Source organism: Cannabis sativa, chromosome 1, assembly GCF_029168945.1.
Source record: "Cannabis sativa cultivar Pink pepper isolate KNU-18-1 chromosome 1, ASM2916894v1, whole genome shotgun sequence".
NCBI lineage: Eukaryota > Viridiplantae > Streptophyta > Magnoliopsida > Rosales > Cannabaceae > Cannabis > Cannabis sativa.
In genome coordinates this window covers 55,264,274-55,282,122 of record NC_083601.1, presented here as the reverse complement: position 1 = coordinate 55,282,122, position 17,849 = coordinate 55,264,274, and the positions used below count along the sequence as shown (strand labels likewise).

The following is a 17,849-nucleotide window of genomic DNA, read 5'->3' as shown; positions in this document are numbered from 1 at the left end:
CTCTCAATCTGTCAATAGCTAACTTTATTTCTAATCCAAAAACTTTATCAACCTTGTAATCTAACTATGTGAAGCAGAAAATGAGTCACACCCCACACACCAAAATATGACCCGTTTCACAATTTACTCTCATATCTAATTGTAATTTTGTTAAAAGATGATTAGAAAAGACAAAAGTTAATTAATAGTAAAAATAGAGAAATATCTGTTAAGCGAGAGAAAGATCTGAATGAAAATATTTTTAATACTACATATATTTGTAATTATTTATCTTTTTTAACATTTGAAATATTATATCAAAACTTCTACCAAATTTTAATTAATGTCATCAAAAAATTGGAAATAGATCCAAAGTTTAGTAAGAATTAGTCAGCAATATCTTAACTGATTGAGAACGCTGCTGAAACCTGAACCTGAAATTAGTATTTTTATTTTAAATTAGGCAAAAATTAAAAGAAGACTGAATTTATTGGATTTCCACACTTTTTTTTTCTGGACTAGGTTCTGTGAGTTTGTGGAAAATACAAAAGAGTGGGGACCTAATTTCCAATATTCCAGATATTTCCACACATGGCAACCCACCATTACTATCAAGCCACGAGCCTGCCACGCTCCTATCTCCAGGATTCAATCTCAACCATCCAGTTGTCACTTCATCCAACGGTTCACCACCTCCCTCTACCACCTCATATAGACTTTTCCATCTCAATCTTTATCCTCACCTCTTAAGCCACACGCCCTCCATTTTCAACCTTGAATTTTCCTCTCCTCTCCTCTCCACCATGCTTCTCAAGGCTTCTTCTCTTTTGGGTTCTCATGGGGAAGCTCTGGTTCCCTTGTTTTCCTCTGCATCTCCTTCTCCCTCATCTTCTTCCCCTCTTTCGTACTCGTTTTCTCCTCTGAATTCTCCCAATTCTCTCTTCTCGACTCTCCGTTACTCGTCAGCCAAAAATGGAGGTGGTTTTTCTGTCTCAGCCTCAAAGGGTGCCAACAGTCGTCCTCTTACTGGCGTCGTATTCGAGCCATTTGAAGAGGTCAAGAAGGAGCTCGATCTTGTCCCAGCTGGGGATCAAGTCTCTCTTGCTCGACAGAAATATGCCGACGAGTGCGAGGCCGCTATTAACGAGCAGATCAAGTAGGTTCCCTCTTTCTTTCCAATTTTCATCTATTTTTCATATTTTGATTTCAACAGTTTGTGTATTTGTTTATCTAATGGTTTTTCTTTACGGTTCAGTGTGGAGTACAACGTTTCTTACGCTTACCATGCCTTGTATGCCTACTTCGATAGAGATAACGTTGCGCTCAAGGGTTTTGCCAAGTAATGTATTTGAATTCTTTAGAAGTTATTTTCTTTCAGGCTTTTTTGGTCACCCTTTTGTTAATTTTGTCCAAACATTTTGTCTACAGATTCTTTAAGGAATCTAGTGAAGAAGAAAGGGAACATGCTGAGAAATTGATGGAATATCAGGTGTTTGAAGACTTTTAAACTTTTTCATATAAAGTTTTTTGTTGTCGGTTTACACTTATTTTTGCCTTTTATTTAGTACTAGAAAGATAAGGTTCTAATATTCTTTGTTTTTAATCAGAACAAGCGTGGTGGAAAAGTAAAGTTGCAGTCTATATTGATGCCTCATTCTGAGTTTGATCATCCTGAAAAAGGAGATGCTTTATTTGGTTAGTGTTTTTTTTTTCTCCTAATGTATATCTGTTTGTGGTGACAACTGACAATGCATGATGTGAACCCATTTATTGCTGTTTCTTAAACTAGTATTGCATCCAATAAGAACTTTCTCCTTGTTGACCTGTCGCTTGAACTTAGTTGCAAATGCATATAATTGTATCTATCTATCTATTAGAAATATGTGTCACCAGTAGGTACCACAACATTTTAATGATAGCCTTTGTATTGGGAAATAGCCTACCATTGAAAACTATGTCATAATTTTGTACTATGTCATAATTTTGTACTATTCCAATGGTTATCTATCATCATCATTTAGTCTCCTTTGACTTTTCTTTAGATGTTACGGTCTTGAGTTAGACTATGATGCTATAACTTATGAGCATTAAATGGTGCTAGAGTTAAATTTATATAGTACTTCCTTGGAACCTAGTTTATTTGAATCTTAGTTTCTGCATGTTTTGGAATTAAATGCCATCTAACTAGGTCGTCTTGCCTTGCCTATTTCTCTTAATATCAGCAATGGAGCTTGCATTATCTCTGGAGAAGCTGACAAATGAGAAGCTCCTCCACTTGCACAGCGTATGGGATTTGCCTTTATTATAATTTTTTCAGTTTTAGTTTGTGGGAAATATTTGGATTCCTTTAGCCTACGTTCTTTAATCTTTGGTCATTTGACTTTAACAGGTTGCTGACAGAAGCAAAGATGTGCAGTTGACAGATTTCGTTGAAAGTGAATTTTTAACTGAGCAGGTACACATTATTACAACATTGAGAATGCCATTTATGATTTAAGCTTGTTTCATGTGGAAGAGAGGTAGGAAATGAACATATGGTATTAAATGATTTTGACTCTTCTAATTTCCATAATTTACTTTTGTAGGTGGAAGCCATTAAGAAAATATCAGAATATGTTGCCCAACTGAGGAGGGTTGGCAAAGGACATGGTATTTTTCATTATCTATTCTCTTCTGCTGAACTATAACAATATACTTCACTGTTCTTTGATATGAACCTTGTACATTTGTATCTGAATTGTGTGTATTGACTTTGAACTTTCCAGGAGTTTGGCACTTCGATCAGATGTTACTCCATGGAGAGGGAGCTGCTGCTTGATTATCTTCCATTTTCCTTTCCATTCCTACATTGTGTTTTACTAGCTCTTTGTTCTAATATTGTGTCTGAAGACTTTTAGTACCTTGTGTTAGATTTACAAGTGCATATGGAATAAATGATAGTCTGAATCTGAATTAAATCAACTTCATACCTTAGTAGTTACAGATTAATTGAGTTTTGCTTGGTAGTAGTGCCATTTTTTCAGCCACATTACATATAATATGCTTTGTATTGATTGATAAATAATTTGTTGGTAGTAGACATTTGGCTGTAGATTGGCCTCAAGGGTGGTCCTCAAGAACACAACATTATTGGGAATTTATAATTGAGCTCAGTAACACCATCACTCTCAAGTCTCAACCCTATGGTTATCAAGAGTAATTTTGGAAAGAAGGGTAAAGTGACCAAAAAAATGGCATAATTACAAAAATATGATTATTATAAAGTATAAACGATAGTAATTTTGTTTTATGTAAAGATCCTCATCTATCATTCTCTTAAAGAAAGCTCTCCCCCAACTCAAGGTCCCATAAATTCCATAATGGTTATTAGTCATGTTCACACTTCCCGTTGTCGTTTTATGACTTTAACCGTCTTCTACGTTTAGTGCAGCTTTGGTTAAATAAATGGCTAAGTAGTGTAACTGATATTAATTAATAAATTCTCTACGTTTTAGGGATGGATTATTAATATTTAATAACATTTTTCAAATATATCTTATTAAAAATTAATAAGATAAATAAGAGACCGATAACGACCTGGGTGATCTAAATTATGCTACTAGGATCTCATTAAAATTAAATATAATTAACCAAGGCGAATGGGGATTAGTGTCTTTTTTCTTCAAGTCAGATGTTAGGTTGACCTATTTCTTGCAGGTTTTATTTATTTTTATATGAGAGGCTTGCTAATCATTCTACTTCTAAAAGAATTAAATCATCTCTTTCTTTAAATAAATAAATAATTGAAAAAAAAAAAAAAAAAAAAAAAAAAACTCCTAGGACTTGGATTTTGGATTTCGAATTATATATGAAAGAATTAAAAAATCTCAAAGTTAAATTTCAAGAAAAATAAAGAAATTCTCATTTAAAAAAAAAATAATTAAAAAATGTATATAATGTTTATGAAATTTGTTAAATTATTTGGGAAATTTGATTTTCTATACTTACATATACTTAATATTTTTTTTTAAAACACATAACATTTAATATTTGTGGGATATGACACATTTTAGAATATCCCTAAAATACCCCCATTTACATTACCGCCTCCCCACTCTCTTCTTCTCTCTTTGTTATAAACAAAAAAAAAAATTAAAATTAAACTGGGCATCGGGCCCTACATCGGGCCCATCGGGCCAGTCATCTGACCATCGGGCCCATCGGGCCAGTCCTATAAAATGAAAAAAAAATTAAAAAAAATAAAGTGGGCATCTGACCATCGGGCCGACCATCGGGCCCTACATCGGGCCCATCGGACCAGTCCTATAAATAGAAAAAAATTTTAAAAAATTCAAAATGGGCATCTGACCATCGGGCCGACCATCGGGCCCTACATCGGGCCATGCATCGGACCATCAGGTCATGCATCGGGCCTTCATCTTCAAGCTCATATCAAACTAGAAAATCGGATTTTCTTGCCCAGAAAGATCACAGACCCTAGATCTACTCCATCTAACCCTAGATCTAATCAAGAATGCACATATCCAACCTAAATCTATCAACTAACAACATTTTCACCATAATCAATAAGAAAAAAAAATTAAAAAACCGAGAGAGAGAGAGAGAGAGAGAGAGAGAGAGAGAGAGAGAGAGAGAGAGAGAGAGAGAGAGAGAGAGAGAGAGAGTCAGTTTAGAAATGAGGGGGGTAAAATTGAGTTTAAGTAAAAGTTATCTCATTTTACAAATTATGTATAGTTTTAGATTAGGATACCAATTTTAATCCCTAATATGCATATAATTTCAAATTTCCCAATTATTTTCATGAATTCAAACAAGACCTAAAATTATGGATCAGAGTTTCACCGGCATAATTCTTATGAAATTTTTTCGTTGGCGACTGAATTCAAGTATACGGTAAATAGAAACCAGATGGTAATTAATTGATGTTAAAATTAATTCTTCGGGATGATTAAGAAAACTTTGGAACTGGCCTCGTAAGGTTAAATTACAAGACCATTCCATCAGGCAGAGGCAATTAGTAATAACAGAAACACACCCTCCGGACAATTATTAAAAAACAGCAACAAACAGCTTTCTGAATACAAAGTACTAAACTCGTAATTCAGCAATTAATTTACGAGTACCAACCATAAGAAAGAGCAAAATTTGGCACATAAAAATCCATAATATGGTCCAGCTACGAGAAAAAGAAAACACCTGCCAAAGTCCTCACATATTTATGGCTACAAATAACTTGTTAAGCTGTGGCTGCTGCTTGGGATGCAAGTCTCTTCTTGGCCTCTTCAAGGATGGTCAGCTTGATACCTTTACCCTTGGGAAGAGATATCCATGGCTTGGAGCCCTTGCCAATGGTGAACACATTCCCCAATCGGGTAGCGAATTCATGGCCAGTGGCATCCTGAACGTGAATCGTCTCAAAAGTTCCTTTGTGCTTCTCCCTGTTCTTTATAACTCCAACACGACCTCTATTCCTTCCACCAGTAACCATTACTACATTACCAACATCAAATTTGATGAAATCAGCAATTTTGTTGCTCTCCAGATCCAGCTTGATAGTATCATTGGCCTTGATGAGAGGATCAGGGTAACGAATGGTTCGACCATCATAGGTGTTCAAGTATGGGATACCCTTTTGGCCAAATTGCACAGACCTGACTTTGCAAAGCTTAAACTGCAAAACACATAAATCAATAGGACAAAGTGACCCATGAGATTAACAATATGCCATGAATATAAATACTTGCGATAATCACATGTGATACAAAGCATGGCCAGTGATATGGTTTGCTGGCCAATTCTTATAGGTGTTTAATGTCAACGGGAACAAGTATACCCTTTCTGTTAATTATATGCATTATTTACAAAAAGAAGCAGAAAACTAAAGACTTATTTACAGGAATGTAAGATAAATGACCTTAGCTTCCTCATCCCTGACCGAGTGAAGACGGAACCGTCCCTTAGTATCGTAAAGGAGACGGAAATTCTCATTTGTTTTGGGGATTGATACAACATCTGTAAGAGTAAGGAGCACAATAAGAATGATAATTCAAGACAAGACAAAAGAATTCACTCCTAATACCAAAATAAATTTGATGCCATTCCTAAAATTTGATGCCAAATTAAAAAATCGAGAAGACAACCCAGACATAAAGTTACGTTGAATCGTTAGAGATAAAGGCACTCAGCATAAATTGATAAAGAAGAGAGTGGAAAATAGACTTTCAATTTCCAAACGAAGTTAGTCATACATCTACTTACACAAGTACAACGAAGTCCTTCAAGTAAAACAGAAACAAAATCTCATATCGGAATTTATGACACATTGACGCTACCTATCTAATGTAACATTTTAAACTGTGATACATACATAAAGTTCAAATTACATACCCATGAAACCTGAAGGATATTTTTTATCAGTCCTGACTTTCCCATCAACCATGATATGTCGTTGCATCAAAATGGAAACAACCTCACGGTAATTAAGGGCATACTTCAAACGGTTTCGCAAGATTAGGATTAATGGCAAACATTCCCTGGACTTGTGAGGCCCTGATGAAGGCTTGGGTGCCTGGAGAAGAATAATAAAATGAACTTAAGATATAATTAATTAAAGTGACATAAAAATCATTTAACAAATATATAAACTTCTAAAAAAATTAACTTACAAATGCTCCCCCAAGTTTGTCAAGCATCCAATGCTTTGGGGCATTAAGCCTCTTCAAGTGCTTCTTCAACCCTCTCGCCTGAAAAAGTCACAAAAACAATTTTCAATGCCCACAAGAAAGCAATAAGCAAAAATACATCTAATATCCACAAAGAATAATTCAGCAACCCTTTCAAAATAAATAATGCAGCATCAGCATACAACCATAAGTATACATACATATATACAATTATTATAAGCAGCGTGGAACTAATTTTGTTTTTTTTTTCTTTCAGAAACCAACTAACAATATATGTTTCACACCATAGCCGCTCAGTATCTTAAGTATAGAATGCCTAAGCCTTTTTAACCCCATAACACTTACAGCATCACATTACAGCACTGGTGAACAAATACAAAAGCTAATTTTGTTTAGAACAAAGAACAAAACAAAAGCTTTGTAGTTTGTGCAACTCTTTAACGAATGAATTAATTGAGGAGTCAAATAACCCAAATTCCATTATGTTATTTATACACGATCCATACACTTCATATTATAAAATTCTAGTGCCGTTTTTATATTTCTGGTAACTGGACAAGAAAATCAAACGAAATTGTTGGGAGAAAAAAATATATGTTTCATTAGACAGATCGATACAGCTTTTACAATGCATCAAACTACACAAAAATAAAGATCAAAGTTTCACAAAACATTCAAAATCCGATCAGTGACACGGGGAAAAAATAGCAGTGGTTGTAGCCACATCATCTGTTCTAGTTCTTCAAAAGTAAATGTAGTAGTACAAAAATAGTCGAAAATACCGGTAAAATTAAAGAGAGACAAATATATGCTAACCATTTTGGGATTCTGAGCTACAAGATCTCAGAGGAGCAGTAGCTGAGGCAATGGCTCTCTGTATCGACTGTATGCGAGAGAGCTCAACAACACATTCGAAAAACCCTAGCGTGGTTTTTAGAGGTTGTTATCTGCGTTTGTTGTGTTACAAATGGGCCATCTTAATCAATGGGCCACTCAACAAAACAAAATCTAAATGGGCTTAAAATACTGGATTTATTTCATAAATACCAAAAAAGGATAAAAATAAATGAAATGAGGAAATTACACTCTATACCCTTTTTAGATTGTCCTCTTTTATTTTTACTCTCTTTTTTAAAGTCTATCATTTTTACCTCTTTTTTTAAGCATTGTACCAATTTTGCTCCTGTCACTTCAAGATACTCTTCATGTGACACTCTTATGTCAAGGTATTTTGGGTACAATACATATAAAAAGAGGTATGTTTCAATTAAATATAAAATTAGAGGTAAATTTGATTAATTGATTAATAAAAATAGTATTTTTCAACGTACCCCGAAATAAATTACATTTTTACGGAACTTACAGCATTTTTCACTTTCTTTTATTTTCTTTTTACAAAAATATAATTTGTTATTTTTTAGTTGTTCTTAAAAATGTTAGTTTTTACGTTACAAAAATATAGAATAATGTTGTAACAACGTGAAAATAACGTTATATTCTCTCTTAAAAAAAATAATAATACGTAAAAATGTAAAGAAAAAAACAGATCATTAAAAAAGTAAAAAATGTGCAATATTAAGTGTTTGGTATAAATTTCTCTAAAATATTACTTATTAGAAAAATAATGATAAAGTGAGTGAAAAAATAAAATAATTTTTTTTTATTATATATGACAAAAAATTACTACTCAATGCATATACTACCTTATATAACTTTAATAATAAAATTAACCAAACTATTTTGTGAACAAACCTAAGACCATCTCTAAAAGAAATAAATTAGTAATGCAAAATTAAAATATAACTCACTTACTAAAAAATGTGATGCAAATTTATTAGTAGAAATTACACTATTTATTGAATTTTTTTTTAGTCTTTACTTTTTATGGCATTTTTAAATAAAACATTTTGTATATAGGATTTATGTTTTATTTTTCCTTTTATGGGTTTTATGAAAGTTATATTTTTAATATCTTTGGCCCAATTCCCATATTTTATTTTATTTTTTAAAAAAAAAAAAAAAATTAAGCTACAACTACTGTAGCTAACTTTTTGCATGGAGTAGCTTAGTACTCATTGCTTACCGCCATTGCTTATGCTTCAATCAATCACACATTTTGTCAATCTCTCTTCATTTCGTTTCATTTTCTCTCAGCTTAGGGTTTCATTCTCTTCTTCTTCTTCTTCTTCTTCTTCTTCTTCTTTGGTGTGCTGGGTTGCCATTAACGATTGAAGCAAGCTTCGACTCCTGTTGCCGTGTGTGTGGTTTCTTTGTTTGAAATCATTTTCGAGCTAGATTGCTTGGTTAACTGAGGTATTTATTCATTTTCTTTATAGTTTTTGTTGTAATTTCTTTAGTTTAGTGATTATAGTTTTTTAATTTGATGTTTATTGTTTTTTTTTATTTTTCGTGATGTTTTTGCCATGGTCGGTTGGGATTTTAGGTTATTTTTGGTGTTTTGGTGTGAGTTCTTTCTAATTTTTAAAAAATTTGTCCCCATTTGGTGGTTGATCATTATTTTATTTAGTTTATTTTTGTTTTAAGTTTGTGTTTGTGTTGATTTTTTTTTTGGTTTTGCAGTTAATGATTGTTCAATCTTCATGACTTTTCTAGGGTTTTTTTTTTTACTTTTTTGTTTGTGTTCAATCAGTTTGTAAGTATTTGTGTTTGGTTTAGTTTGTTCTTTGTTTTGGTCTTCATGAATTGCATACATTTCAGATTTTATTAATAATTTTTAAATGAAACCGATTTTCTTTTTTGTATAATAGATTTTCTTAATAGTATAATAGTATTTGTTCTCTTTAATTTTTTATGATTTTGTATTTTCATTTTTCGCTTTTTTGTTTTTGAACTGGTTTTTTTTTAATCATTTTAAATGTTTTTTTTATTTGTTTATGTTTTTAGTGGGTGTGGTAACTATTTTTGTCACGTTGTGGCAGTTTTCTATTTGTTGTGTGTTTGTGATGTGGGTTGACAGTTACATTTTGATTGGTTATATATGTTTATTATTAGCTTTTATGTGCACTTATTTACTTATTTATCTTTCTCTGTATACTTTGTGTTGTTTAGGTTTAATATCATGGATAAGAAAGCAGATACTATTGTGTATGTTAAAAAAAGAAAGAGGCCTGAAGAAATAAAGGTATTTATTTAAATTTTAATGTTCTTTATTTTTTTTCAGTATCATAGTTGTTGTTTATGTTCTGATCAATATTTTCAGGATATTGTTCCTTATGTTGATCCTTTTATTCAACTGCAGGATGTTCCTCAAGCAGTTAGTGTGTCCGAAAATGTAAATGATCAGGTATATAACTGGTTTTCTTGTTTATTTCTTGTTCATATTTTGGTGTTAATTCATGTTCTTTTTTTTAAATACTTTTATTTTAATCTTGTCTTTTTTATGACTGTTTTATAACCAGTTTTAATCTTGTCTTTGTTATTGTTAAAAGGTTGATCCCGATAAGTATGTAAATGTTCCTTCGGTATGTGGTGATTCTGGAACCGGTTCTAAGGTTCCAGTTGATGATTCTAAGAAAGCAGAATTTAAAAAATCTCGTGCAAAGAAGAAGAAGGTGAGTATCTTTCCTATGTTCTATTCTTGTTTTTGTATTATAACTGGTTTTTTTCTTTAGGAAATAGGTTTTCAAATGTTTATTTTCTGTAACTTAGTTTTTATACTATTTATAATTGGTTTTTTTTATACGAAATGGGTTTTCAAATGTTTATTTTCTGTAATTTAGTTTTTATACTCTTTTTATAACTGGTTTCTTCTTTTAATATTTTTCATATGTTTTGTGTTTCGTTGCTTGTTTTAGTATTATAACTGATTTTTTTTTTTTGTTTGTATTACCTGATGTTTGTCTCACTTTGATTTTTTAAAGTTTTGTTTTTATATTTTTTTTAACCGGTTTCTTTTTTGTGTTTCAAGGTTAATGTTGATGCAACGGATAATGATTTCGTTGATCCCCTTGTATCTGGAACTAGTTCTAACGTTCCAGTTGAAGAAAAAAAAGAGCCCACTATTAGGGAAACCCGCAGCCGAAAGAAAAAGGTGATTAGATGTTTATAATTTTGTTTTTTATACTGTTTAATTATGAATGTTTTTTTATGTATATATTTAATTTTTGTTTCCTATTTTTTTCAGGCTGGGTTGGCTGATTCTGATGTTTCGAAGCCGCCAGTACGTCGTGTAACACGTGCTGGCGTGAAATGTGTGGCTTCGAAGGGCCCTAATCCTTTGATTCCTGAAGAATCCATTAAGTAATCCACAAGTTTTTCCAATGTGGTAAGTATTTTAAGTTTTTTTTTTTTACATATATATTTTGTTTTATTTTCATGTGTATTTTTATTTATGGAACCAGTTATTTCTTAATCATGTTTTTGTTGTTTTTTTCACTGTCTAAATCTTTTTTATCACTGGTTATTTTTGCAGGATGTTTACTTAAAAATGAAACCCGAGCACCGTTTTGCAAGTAAACTTCAGATTTGGAATAACCCATGGGTTATTGATGAGCTTAATGGAAATCTCACCGCTTCTCAAAAGGCGTTATTTTTTACAATGCCTTTTTCTCAATTTCTGAAGATGGGCAATATTAAGTGGAACATTGTCTTGCCTCACCTTGCTTTAGTGAGGGAGGTTCATCAGGAGAGGGAGGATTTTGAGAAGTGGTTTCTGATTCGGGATAGAGTTGTATGGTTTGGTTTGAAGGAGTTCGTTTTAATTACTGGGTTAAGTCCAGAAGGGTCTTCCGATTTGAACGAGTTTAAGCAGAAGATGTCGTTCAAGAAGAAGATGTTTCCTCACTTGACTATTAAAGTTATTCAAGAGGAGGTTAGGGGAAGGTTATTGTCCAGGGATTTTGAGGATGATGTTGATGCTGTGAAGATGGGGATTGTGTTTCTGTTAAATCATTATTTGTATGGATATGAGAATGGGAAGAAAGTTGACAATGAATTGTTTGGATTTGTCGATGGGGAGCTGTCAGACTTGAGGAATATAGCATTTGGGAAATTATTGTGGGACAAAACTTTTCATTACATGAACTTAGCTTTTAAGGATGGCGACAATATCTTTTATAAGATTGAGAAGGCCAAAGATGAAAAGGATAAGTCTTATTCTTTTAAATTTCAAGGTTTTCCATTTGCTTTCCTTATTTGGTTGTTTGAGATACTTCCAAGCCTTTCTCCTAAGTACTGCAAGAGGATTGTGAATACATATCGTCGATTGCTAAACTGGGAGAGTACATACAAGAAAAAAATTGGAGGTTATTCGGAACTTGAATCTGAGATTTTTAACAATCCCGAGGTACTTTTGTTTTTTATAACTGGTTTCCTTTTTTTTCATTGTTTATTTATAACTGGTTTTTTAACATGTTTTATTTCTTCCCATTTTTTCAGGCCACTGTGAAGGATTATTATCCTATTGGTCGTGAGCTGAAGAAATCTACAATGCAAAACCTCAAGTTCGAACCAGTTTATCTTCTAAAGAAACCTCCAGGTTTCGATGGGAAGGTATGTTTTCTTTTTCTTTTCTTTTGGTTTATGTTTTTGTTTTGTTCTTTTTTAGTTTATTGGTTTTTTATATGTTTTTCAATTTTTGTTATGTTTTTTTGTTTGTTTGTTTTCAGTTTTCTAAGTTGGAGTCGACTTTGGCTTGTATACAAGAGGACCAGAAGAAGATTTTATTGAGTATTAAAAATTTGAAAGATGAGTTTAGTATTAAATTTGATGAAGTAATTGAGTTGTTGAAGAGTAAGAGTGGGTCGTCTGTGCCCAAAGATGTCGAGGATAAGGCTGAGGATTCTTATTTTGAGAATCTCGATGTTGGTGGCAATGATGATGAGTTACCTGATCCATTGTCACCGAAGGTATTTTTTCTTCATTTTGTTGCTTTTCTGTTTTTATAACTAGTTATTTTTATTTACATTTGGTTTTTCATGTTTTCAGTTTTTTTATGTTGTATAACCAGTTATTTTTTGTATGTTCTTTTTTTTTATTCTTTCTCTTTTTTAGAAATCGGTTATGACTATGTTTTTTGTTGCTTTTTTGTAGGTAGTTTCGAAATCTAATCTTCCTGATTATGATGATGAGTTTGGTGGGCTGCAATTGTCAGTTATTCAAGAAGATAAGGTTGTTTGTTTGTTTCTTGTTATTAGTGATGTCTTTATTATAACTGGTTATTCATGTTTTTTTTCAGGTTCATTCTGGTTTAGGTGAGCGGAAGGATGAGGCCTTTGTGTTTTCTTATGAACACATTGAAGTCAACCAATCCATTTTGGATTTGCTTGACAACCTCACTCGGGCATATGCCTTGCCAATTGTTACGTGCAGTCTATGATGGCACGTTACAAGCTAAGTGATGCCCACAAGTTGGCCAAGTGGTGGCGCATGTTGTGGTGCATGCAGGTGGCATGCTGATGCTTAGTTTGTATGCAGTGGCATTTTCGTAAATATCTTCAATATTGTCCGGATCGGGATGGGACTTGGTATTCACCATTTATTTGGGTCTACAAATAGAATGGTGCAATCGGTTTGGCGAAACTAGGTGATTTGGTATATGGTGCTTCCCATATGTCTACAGAGCAAAAATCATCTATGTTCCTGGTAGAAGGCTAAAAGCTCAGAATGCTCTTTAAGGGGGTACCCTGGTGTCAGCTCTCCACCACCCCTTGCACATTGGTGCTAAGTGAGCTACTACTAGCCAGTGGGGACTAGTAGGGCGGGCATATGAGGACCACGAGGGGACTCATATGTCTCCATGAGTTGGAGTACTCATGGACATTATCGGGCCGACCCGGTAGTGCGTCGAAGAATGCCGCCAGAGGTTCAATGGTACGTTTCCCTTGGCTTGCCAGTATGCCGCTTGCACGGGACGTGGCCTAGATCCTCCTAGAGACGTTGTGGTGCGCCTAGACCACGAGTCTCAACACGAGATGACACGGGTAGTCATTCGTGGACTAGTTTGCATACGCGCATGGGACGGATGCACCATGTTGGAAAGGGACAGAGGTCTAATGTATGCAACTGGTTTGGTGGCTTGTCTTGAGGGCCTGCCAACAGGCGTGGAGGCATGGCGCCTTGAGGATTGGTCCATGGACGTATGGGAGTCCTTGGGCGACGAGAGAGACTATTCGGACAGTATCGAATGGGGCATGATAGAGGCGTTGGCACGTTGGCTTGGTGTTGGCATCTCGCCACACATGCTACCTTGGTCACGAGTGACAAGGTGAGCGTCGGTGTTGGGATTTGTCTGACCATGGTGGGAACCTATGGACAGTGCGAGTATCTTGGCTAGAGAGTCTCGGTACATGAATGCACTCATGGATGCTTGCGAGCATGACTCGGTGGGAGTCGTTCGAGAGACGGAAGTGTGCACGAGGCACACGGTCGCGCGAAAAATGAGCCCATTGTTACTCGGATGGTTGGAAGGCTGACCTTGGCTTAGAGAAGTCAAGGTGCCGCACGGGTGTTCCGCTGCCTGAAATGGTGAGCCCGTGACAGTTGGTATCAGAGCCAAGTTCATCTCAGTGGGAGGTGAACCTGGTTGGCCTATCCTAGAGAGGATGTAGGCGTGTGGACGGATCGAGATGGTCCTAATGTTGGAACAAGACGTCGTTGAGCCAGTTAGTCTTTTAAAGAGGATCAGTAGGCTGAGATGGAGTTAAGACTGGGTTGCTTTTCTTCATGGGAATACTGGACATCCTAGAGAGGAGACGTTGATGGTTGCTTCGAGTCAAGTTCAGAGATGCTAGAAAGACAACTACCACGTGAGACTGTAGAGAGGCGCAACAGAATGTTTGAAACTCGTTGGCATAGGACAAGGTTGAGGGGATAGTCCATGTTGTATGCTTGGTACACTAGGCCAAGTTTGCCTGAGTGACATTGTAAGCCGCAGGAGGCGCTTTTGTTGAAAAGGAAGCTTGCTGGCAGGAGTGTGGAAGTAGTGCAGGGACCGTCAGATTCTTGTTAGTCACGACAGAGGTCGAGAGTTGATAACCGAGATGGTTCAGATGGGGACAAATATGGAATGCTTCAGTTGCTACATTGTGTGTCGAGAGGGACGCACATGGAGACCAAGGCGGGCAGAGGCCGCAATCGTCAGAGGATGGTTGTACTTGGAGGTGTTCGCATGCGAGTTTTATTTGATCCATATGGAAGCGCCGAGGCAGTTGAGTGGAATGTGGTGGCTTGTTAAATCGCCAGAGGGCGTAAGTCACACAAAGACATCGATAGAGATGCGGAGTTGTGGAATAAAGGCACCGTGGGAGCCAGAAGGACGTGATGCAAGTGTGAATCAGTTGGATGGTTGAGTGGGAAGTTAGTGCATGCATGTGGAAATCGACAGGGGTGCTAATGAGATAGTTGACTCGAGAGTCACATCCTGCGGGATGCACTTTTAGATGACATGGTGTGCATGAAGAGTTGGGGCGGTCAGGCATTTGCGTGTGGGCATGTTGTCGAGGACGCCAACAGATGAAGTGGGGGAGAGACCTTCACGGTTCACTCAACAAGACTAGTTATTCATTACAAGCATCAAGATGAGTATCATGGAGATTGATTGTTGTTCAGGATGTAAAGTCAAGAAGACTCAGGACACAGGCGGAGCCAGTTATCTAGGGTGAAAGTCCGCAGGACTCAGGTACTAAGATAACACCATGGCAATGTTGGCCGAAGGCAAAAGTCAGTAGGACTAGGGTACTAAGGCAACAACGAAATGTCGAGGGGCGAAGAGTCAGAATGATCGAGGCATTAGTTCAACATCTTCATCAAAGTGAAATGTGGAGTGGAGGAACCGTATGCGAGTATGCGGTTAGCTTGCGAGCTATATCTTGAGGGATATTCCTCTAAGAGAGAAGTTGTTTCCCAAGTTGAAGTGGGGGAGCCCACTAATTCATGTGTTTGAAGAATCAGGGTACTTGTTCAGTTTTGGTGTGTGAATCCAGAGGGAAACACTGCAACAGATTGGTTGTTCAGGGTGAAGACTTGCATGATTGCTGCAAGCTACAGATAGACAATATGCAAGGGCGTAGACTGAGTTCAAGACTGAGCTAGTTTGCGGCATGTTATGGGCATGTTTTGTGTTTATGGGAACACTGGTGTTGTATGGGACACTGTAAGCCGAATGATTCAGAGAACATATGCCGATGAGAGATAGCGGATTGGGATGACTTCAAGTCTTAAGAGTAAGACTAGGTGTCAGCAAGTTTGTCGAAAGTTAGCGAGTCATCAGAGGATGCAGGGTTGATTTTGGGAGATAAACTTGTGACAGTATTTTGGGAGCCGACACAAGCAGGAGCTCAGAGGAGCGAGTGTGCAATGGGTCAGTGGGACCTTTGCATGAAGCCGTGGGTATGCGGTTGGGCCGGAGGGCCAATGTTGTGAACTTCGCGAAGAAATTGGGTGCAAGAGTGCACTTGGTGCTGCATTGGGTGCAGTTGGCTTGCGAGCCTCGTCCAGGTGGGACGCACCAAACTTTATCCTGCGATGAGAGTGTCTTGCTCGATTGCCATCAGGAGGATGGTGCGCCATAGAGTTGGCGTGTGTAGTTTCCGAAGGGACTTGTCCAGAGGGACTTGGCTTCAGTGAAAGCGTGTTTTGTAGGTACCGTTGGGAACGGTTGGTTTGCGAACCTCACCCCGAGGGGTGCACCATACTTTGTCCTTGTCGAAAGGAGTATGCATTGGACGATTGGCGAGTGAGCTGCAATCAGAGGATGTGGTAGCTTCAGGGTCAGTGTTGCAAGGGCTACTTGGTTGACTGGAGGGACGCTGTGATGGACTCGGAGGAGTTCATGTAGGGGGAAGTATTCTAGTGCAGAGGCACTACTCCTTGGGTGGATCTGAATAGCGACAGTGGCACAGGGTCTTTGATCAAGTCCAAGAGTGGGCGTGCGAGATCATCACCAAGAGGGTGGTTCTACGGAGGTAGGGGGACAAGTGCAGACCTAGGATTCGGGAGAAGCTTGGGGTAAGCTTAGGAGTCGAGATCAGGAGAATTTGCCTGCGGTCCGTCGATGAGGGCATCGACATGTTGAAGTGGGGGAGAATGTTACGTGCAGTCTATGATGGCACGTTACAAGCTAAGTGATGCCCACAAGTTGGCCAAGTGGTGGCGCATGTTGTGGTGCATGCAGGTGGCATGCTGATGCTTAGTTTGTATGCAGTGGCATTTTCGTAAATATCTTCAATATTGTCCGGATCGGGACGGGACTTGGTATTCACCATTTATTTGGGTCTACAAATAGAATGGTGCAATCGGTTTGGCGAAACTAGGTGATTTGGTATATGGTGCTTCCCATATGTCTACAGAGCAAAAATCATCTATGTTCCTGGTAGAAGGCTAAAAGCTCAGAATGCTCTTTAAGGGGGTACCCTGGTGTCAGCTCTCCACCACCCCTTGCACATTGGTGCTAAGTGAGCTACTACTAGCCAGTGGGGACTAGTAGGGCGGGCATATGAGGACCACGAGGGGACTCATATGTCTCCATGAGTTGGAGTACTCATGGACATTATCGGGCCGACCCGATAGTGCGTCGAAGAATGCCGCCAGAGGTTCAATGGTACGTTTCCCTTGGCTTGCCGGTATGCCGCTTGCACGGGACGTGGCCTAGATCCTCCTAGAGACGTTGTGGTGCGCCTAGACCACGAGTCTCAACACGAGATGACACGGGTAGTCATTCGTGGACTAGTTTGCATACGCGCATGGGACGGATGCACCATGTTGGAAAGGGACAGAGGTCTAATGTATGCAACTGGTTTGGTGGCTTGTCTTGAGGGCCTGCCAACAGGCGTGGAGGCATGGCGCCTTGAGGATTGGTCCATGGACGTATGGGAGTCCTTGGGCGACGAGAGAGACTATTCGGACAGTATCGAATGGGGCATGATAGAGGCGTTGGCACGTTGGCTTGGTGTTGGCATCTCGCCACACATGCTACCTTGGTCACGAGTGACAAGGTGAGCGTCGGTGTTGGGATTTGTCTGACCATGGTGGGAACCTATGGACAGTGCGAGTATCTTGGCTAGAGAGTCTCGGTACATGAATGCACTCATGGATGCTTGCGAGCATGACTCGGTGGGAGTCGTTCGAGAGACGGAAGTGTGCACGAGGCACACGGTCGCGCGAAAAATGAGCCCATTGTTACTCGGATGGTTGGAAGGCTGACCTTGGCTTAGAGAAGTCAAGGTGCCG

At 37.5% G+C, this 17,849-nt stretch overlaps 2 protein-coding genes across 2 annotated transcripts; one reads left to right on the top strand and one right to left on the bottom strand.

Annotated features, from left to right (window-relative positions):
• Positions 1–708: 708 nt before the first annotated feature.
• LOC115706954 (ferritin-3, chloroplastic) lies at positions 709–2,987 on the top strand. The gene is made up of 8 exons (XM_030634737.2): positions 709–1,135; positions 1,235–1,318; positions 1,408–1,468; positions 1,587–1,674; positions 2,202–2,263; positions 2,369–2,434; positions 2,565–2,628; positions 2,745–2,987. The coding sequence occupies exons 1-8, from the start codon at positions 783–785 to the stop codon at positions 2,795–2,797; spliced, it is 831 nt and encodes a 276-aa protein (XP_030490597.1). The 5' UTR covers positions 709–782; the 3' UTR covers positions 2,798–2,987.
• A 2,013-nt stretch (positions 2,988–5,000) lies between these two features.
• On the bottom strand, positions 5,001–7,617 carry LOC115705650 (small ribosomal subunit protein eS4x). The gene is made up of 5 exons (XM_030633051.2): positions 7,479–7,617; positions 6,645–6,722; positions 6,367–6,547; positions 5,894–5,991; positions 5,001–5,650 (listed from the first exon to the last, which is right to left on the bottom strand). The coding sequence occupies exons 1-5, from the start codon at positions 7,479–7,481 to the stop codon at positions 5,216–5,218; spliced, it is 795 nt and encodes a 264-aa protein (XP_030488911.1). The 5' UTR covers positions 7,482–7,617; the 3' UTR covers positions 5,001–5,215.
• Between the last annotated feature and the right edge of the window lie 10,232 nt (positions 7,618–17,849).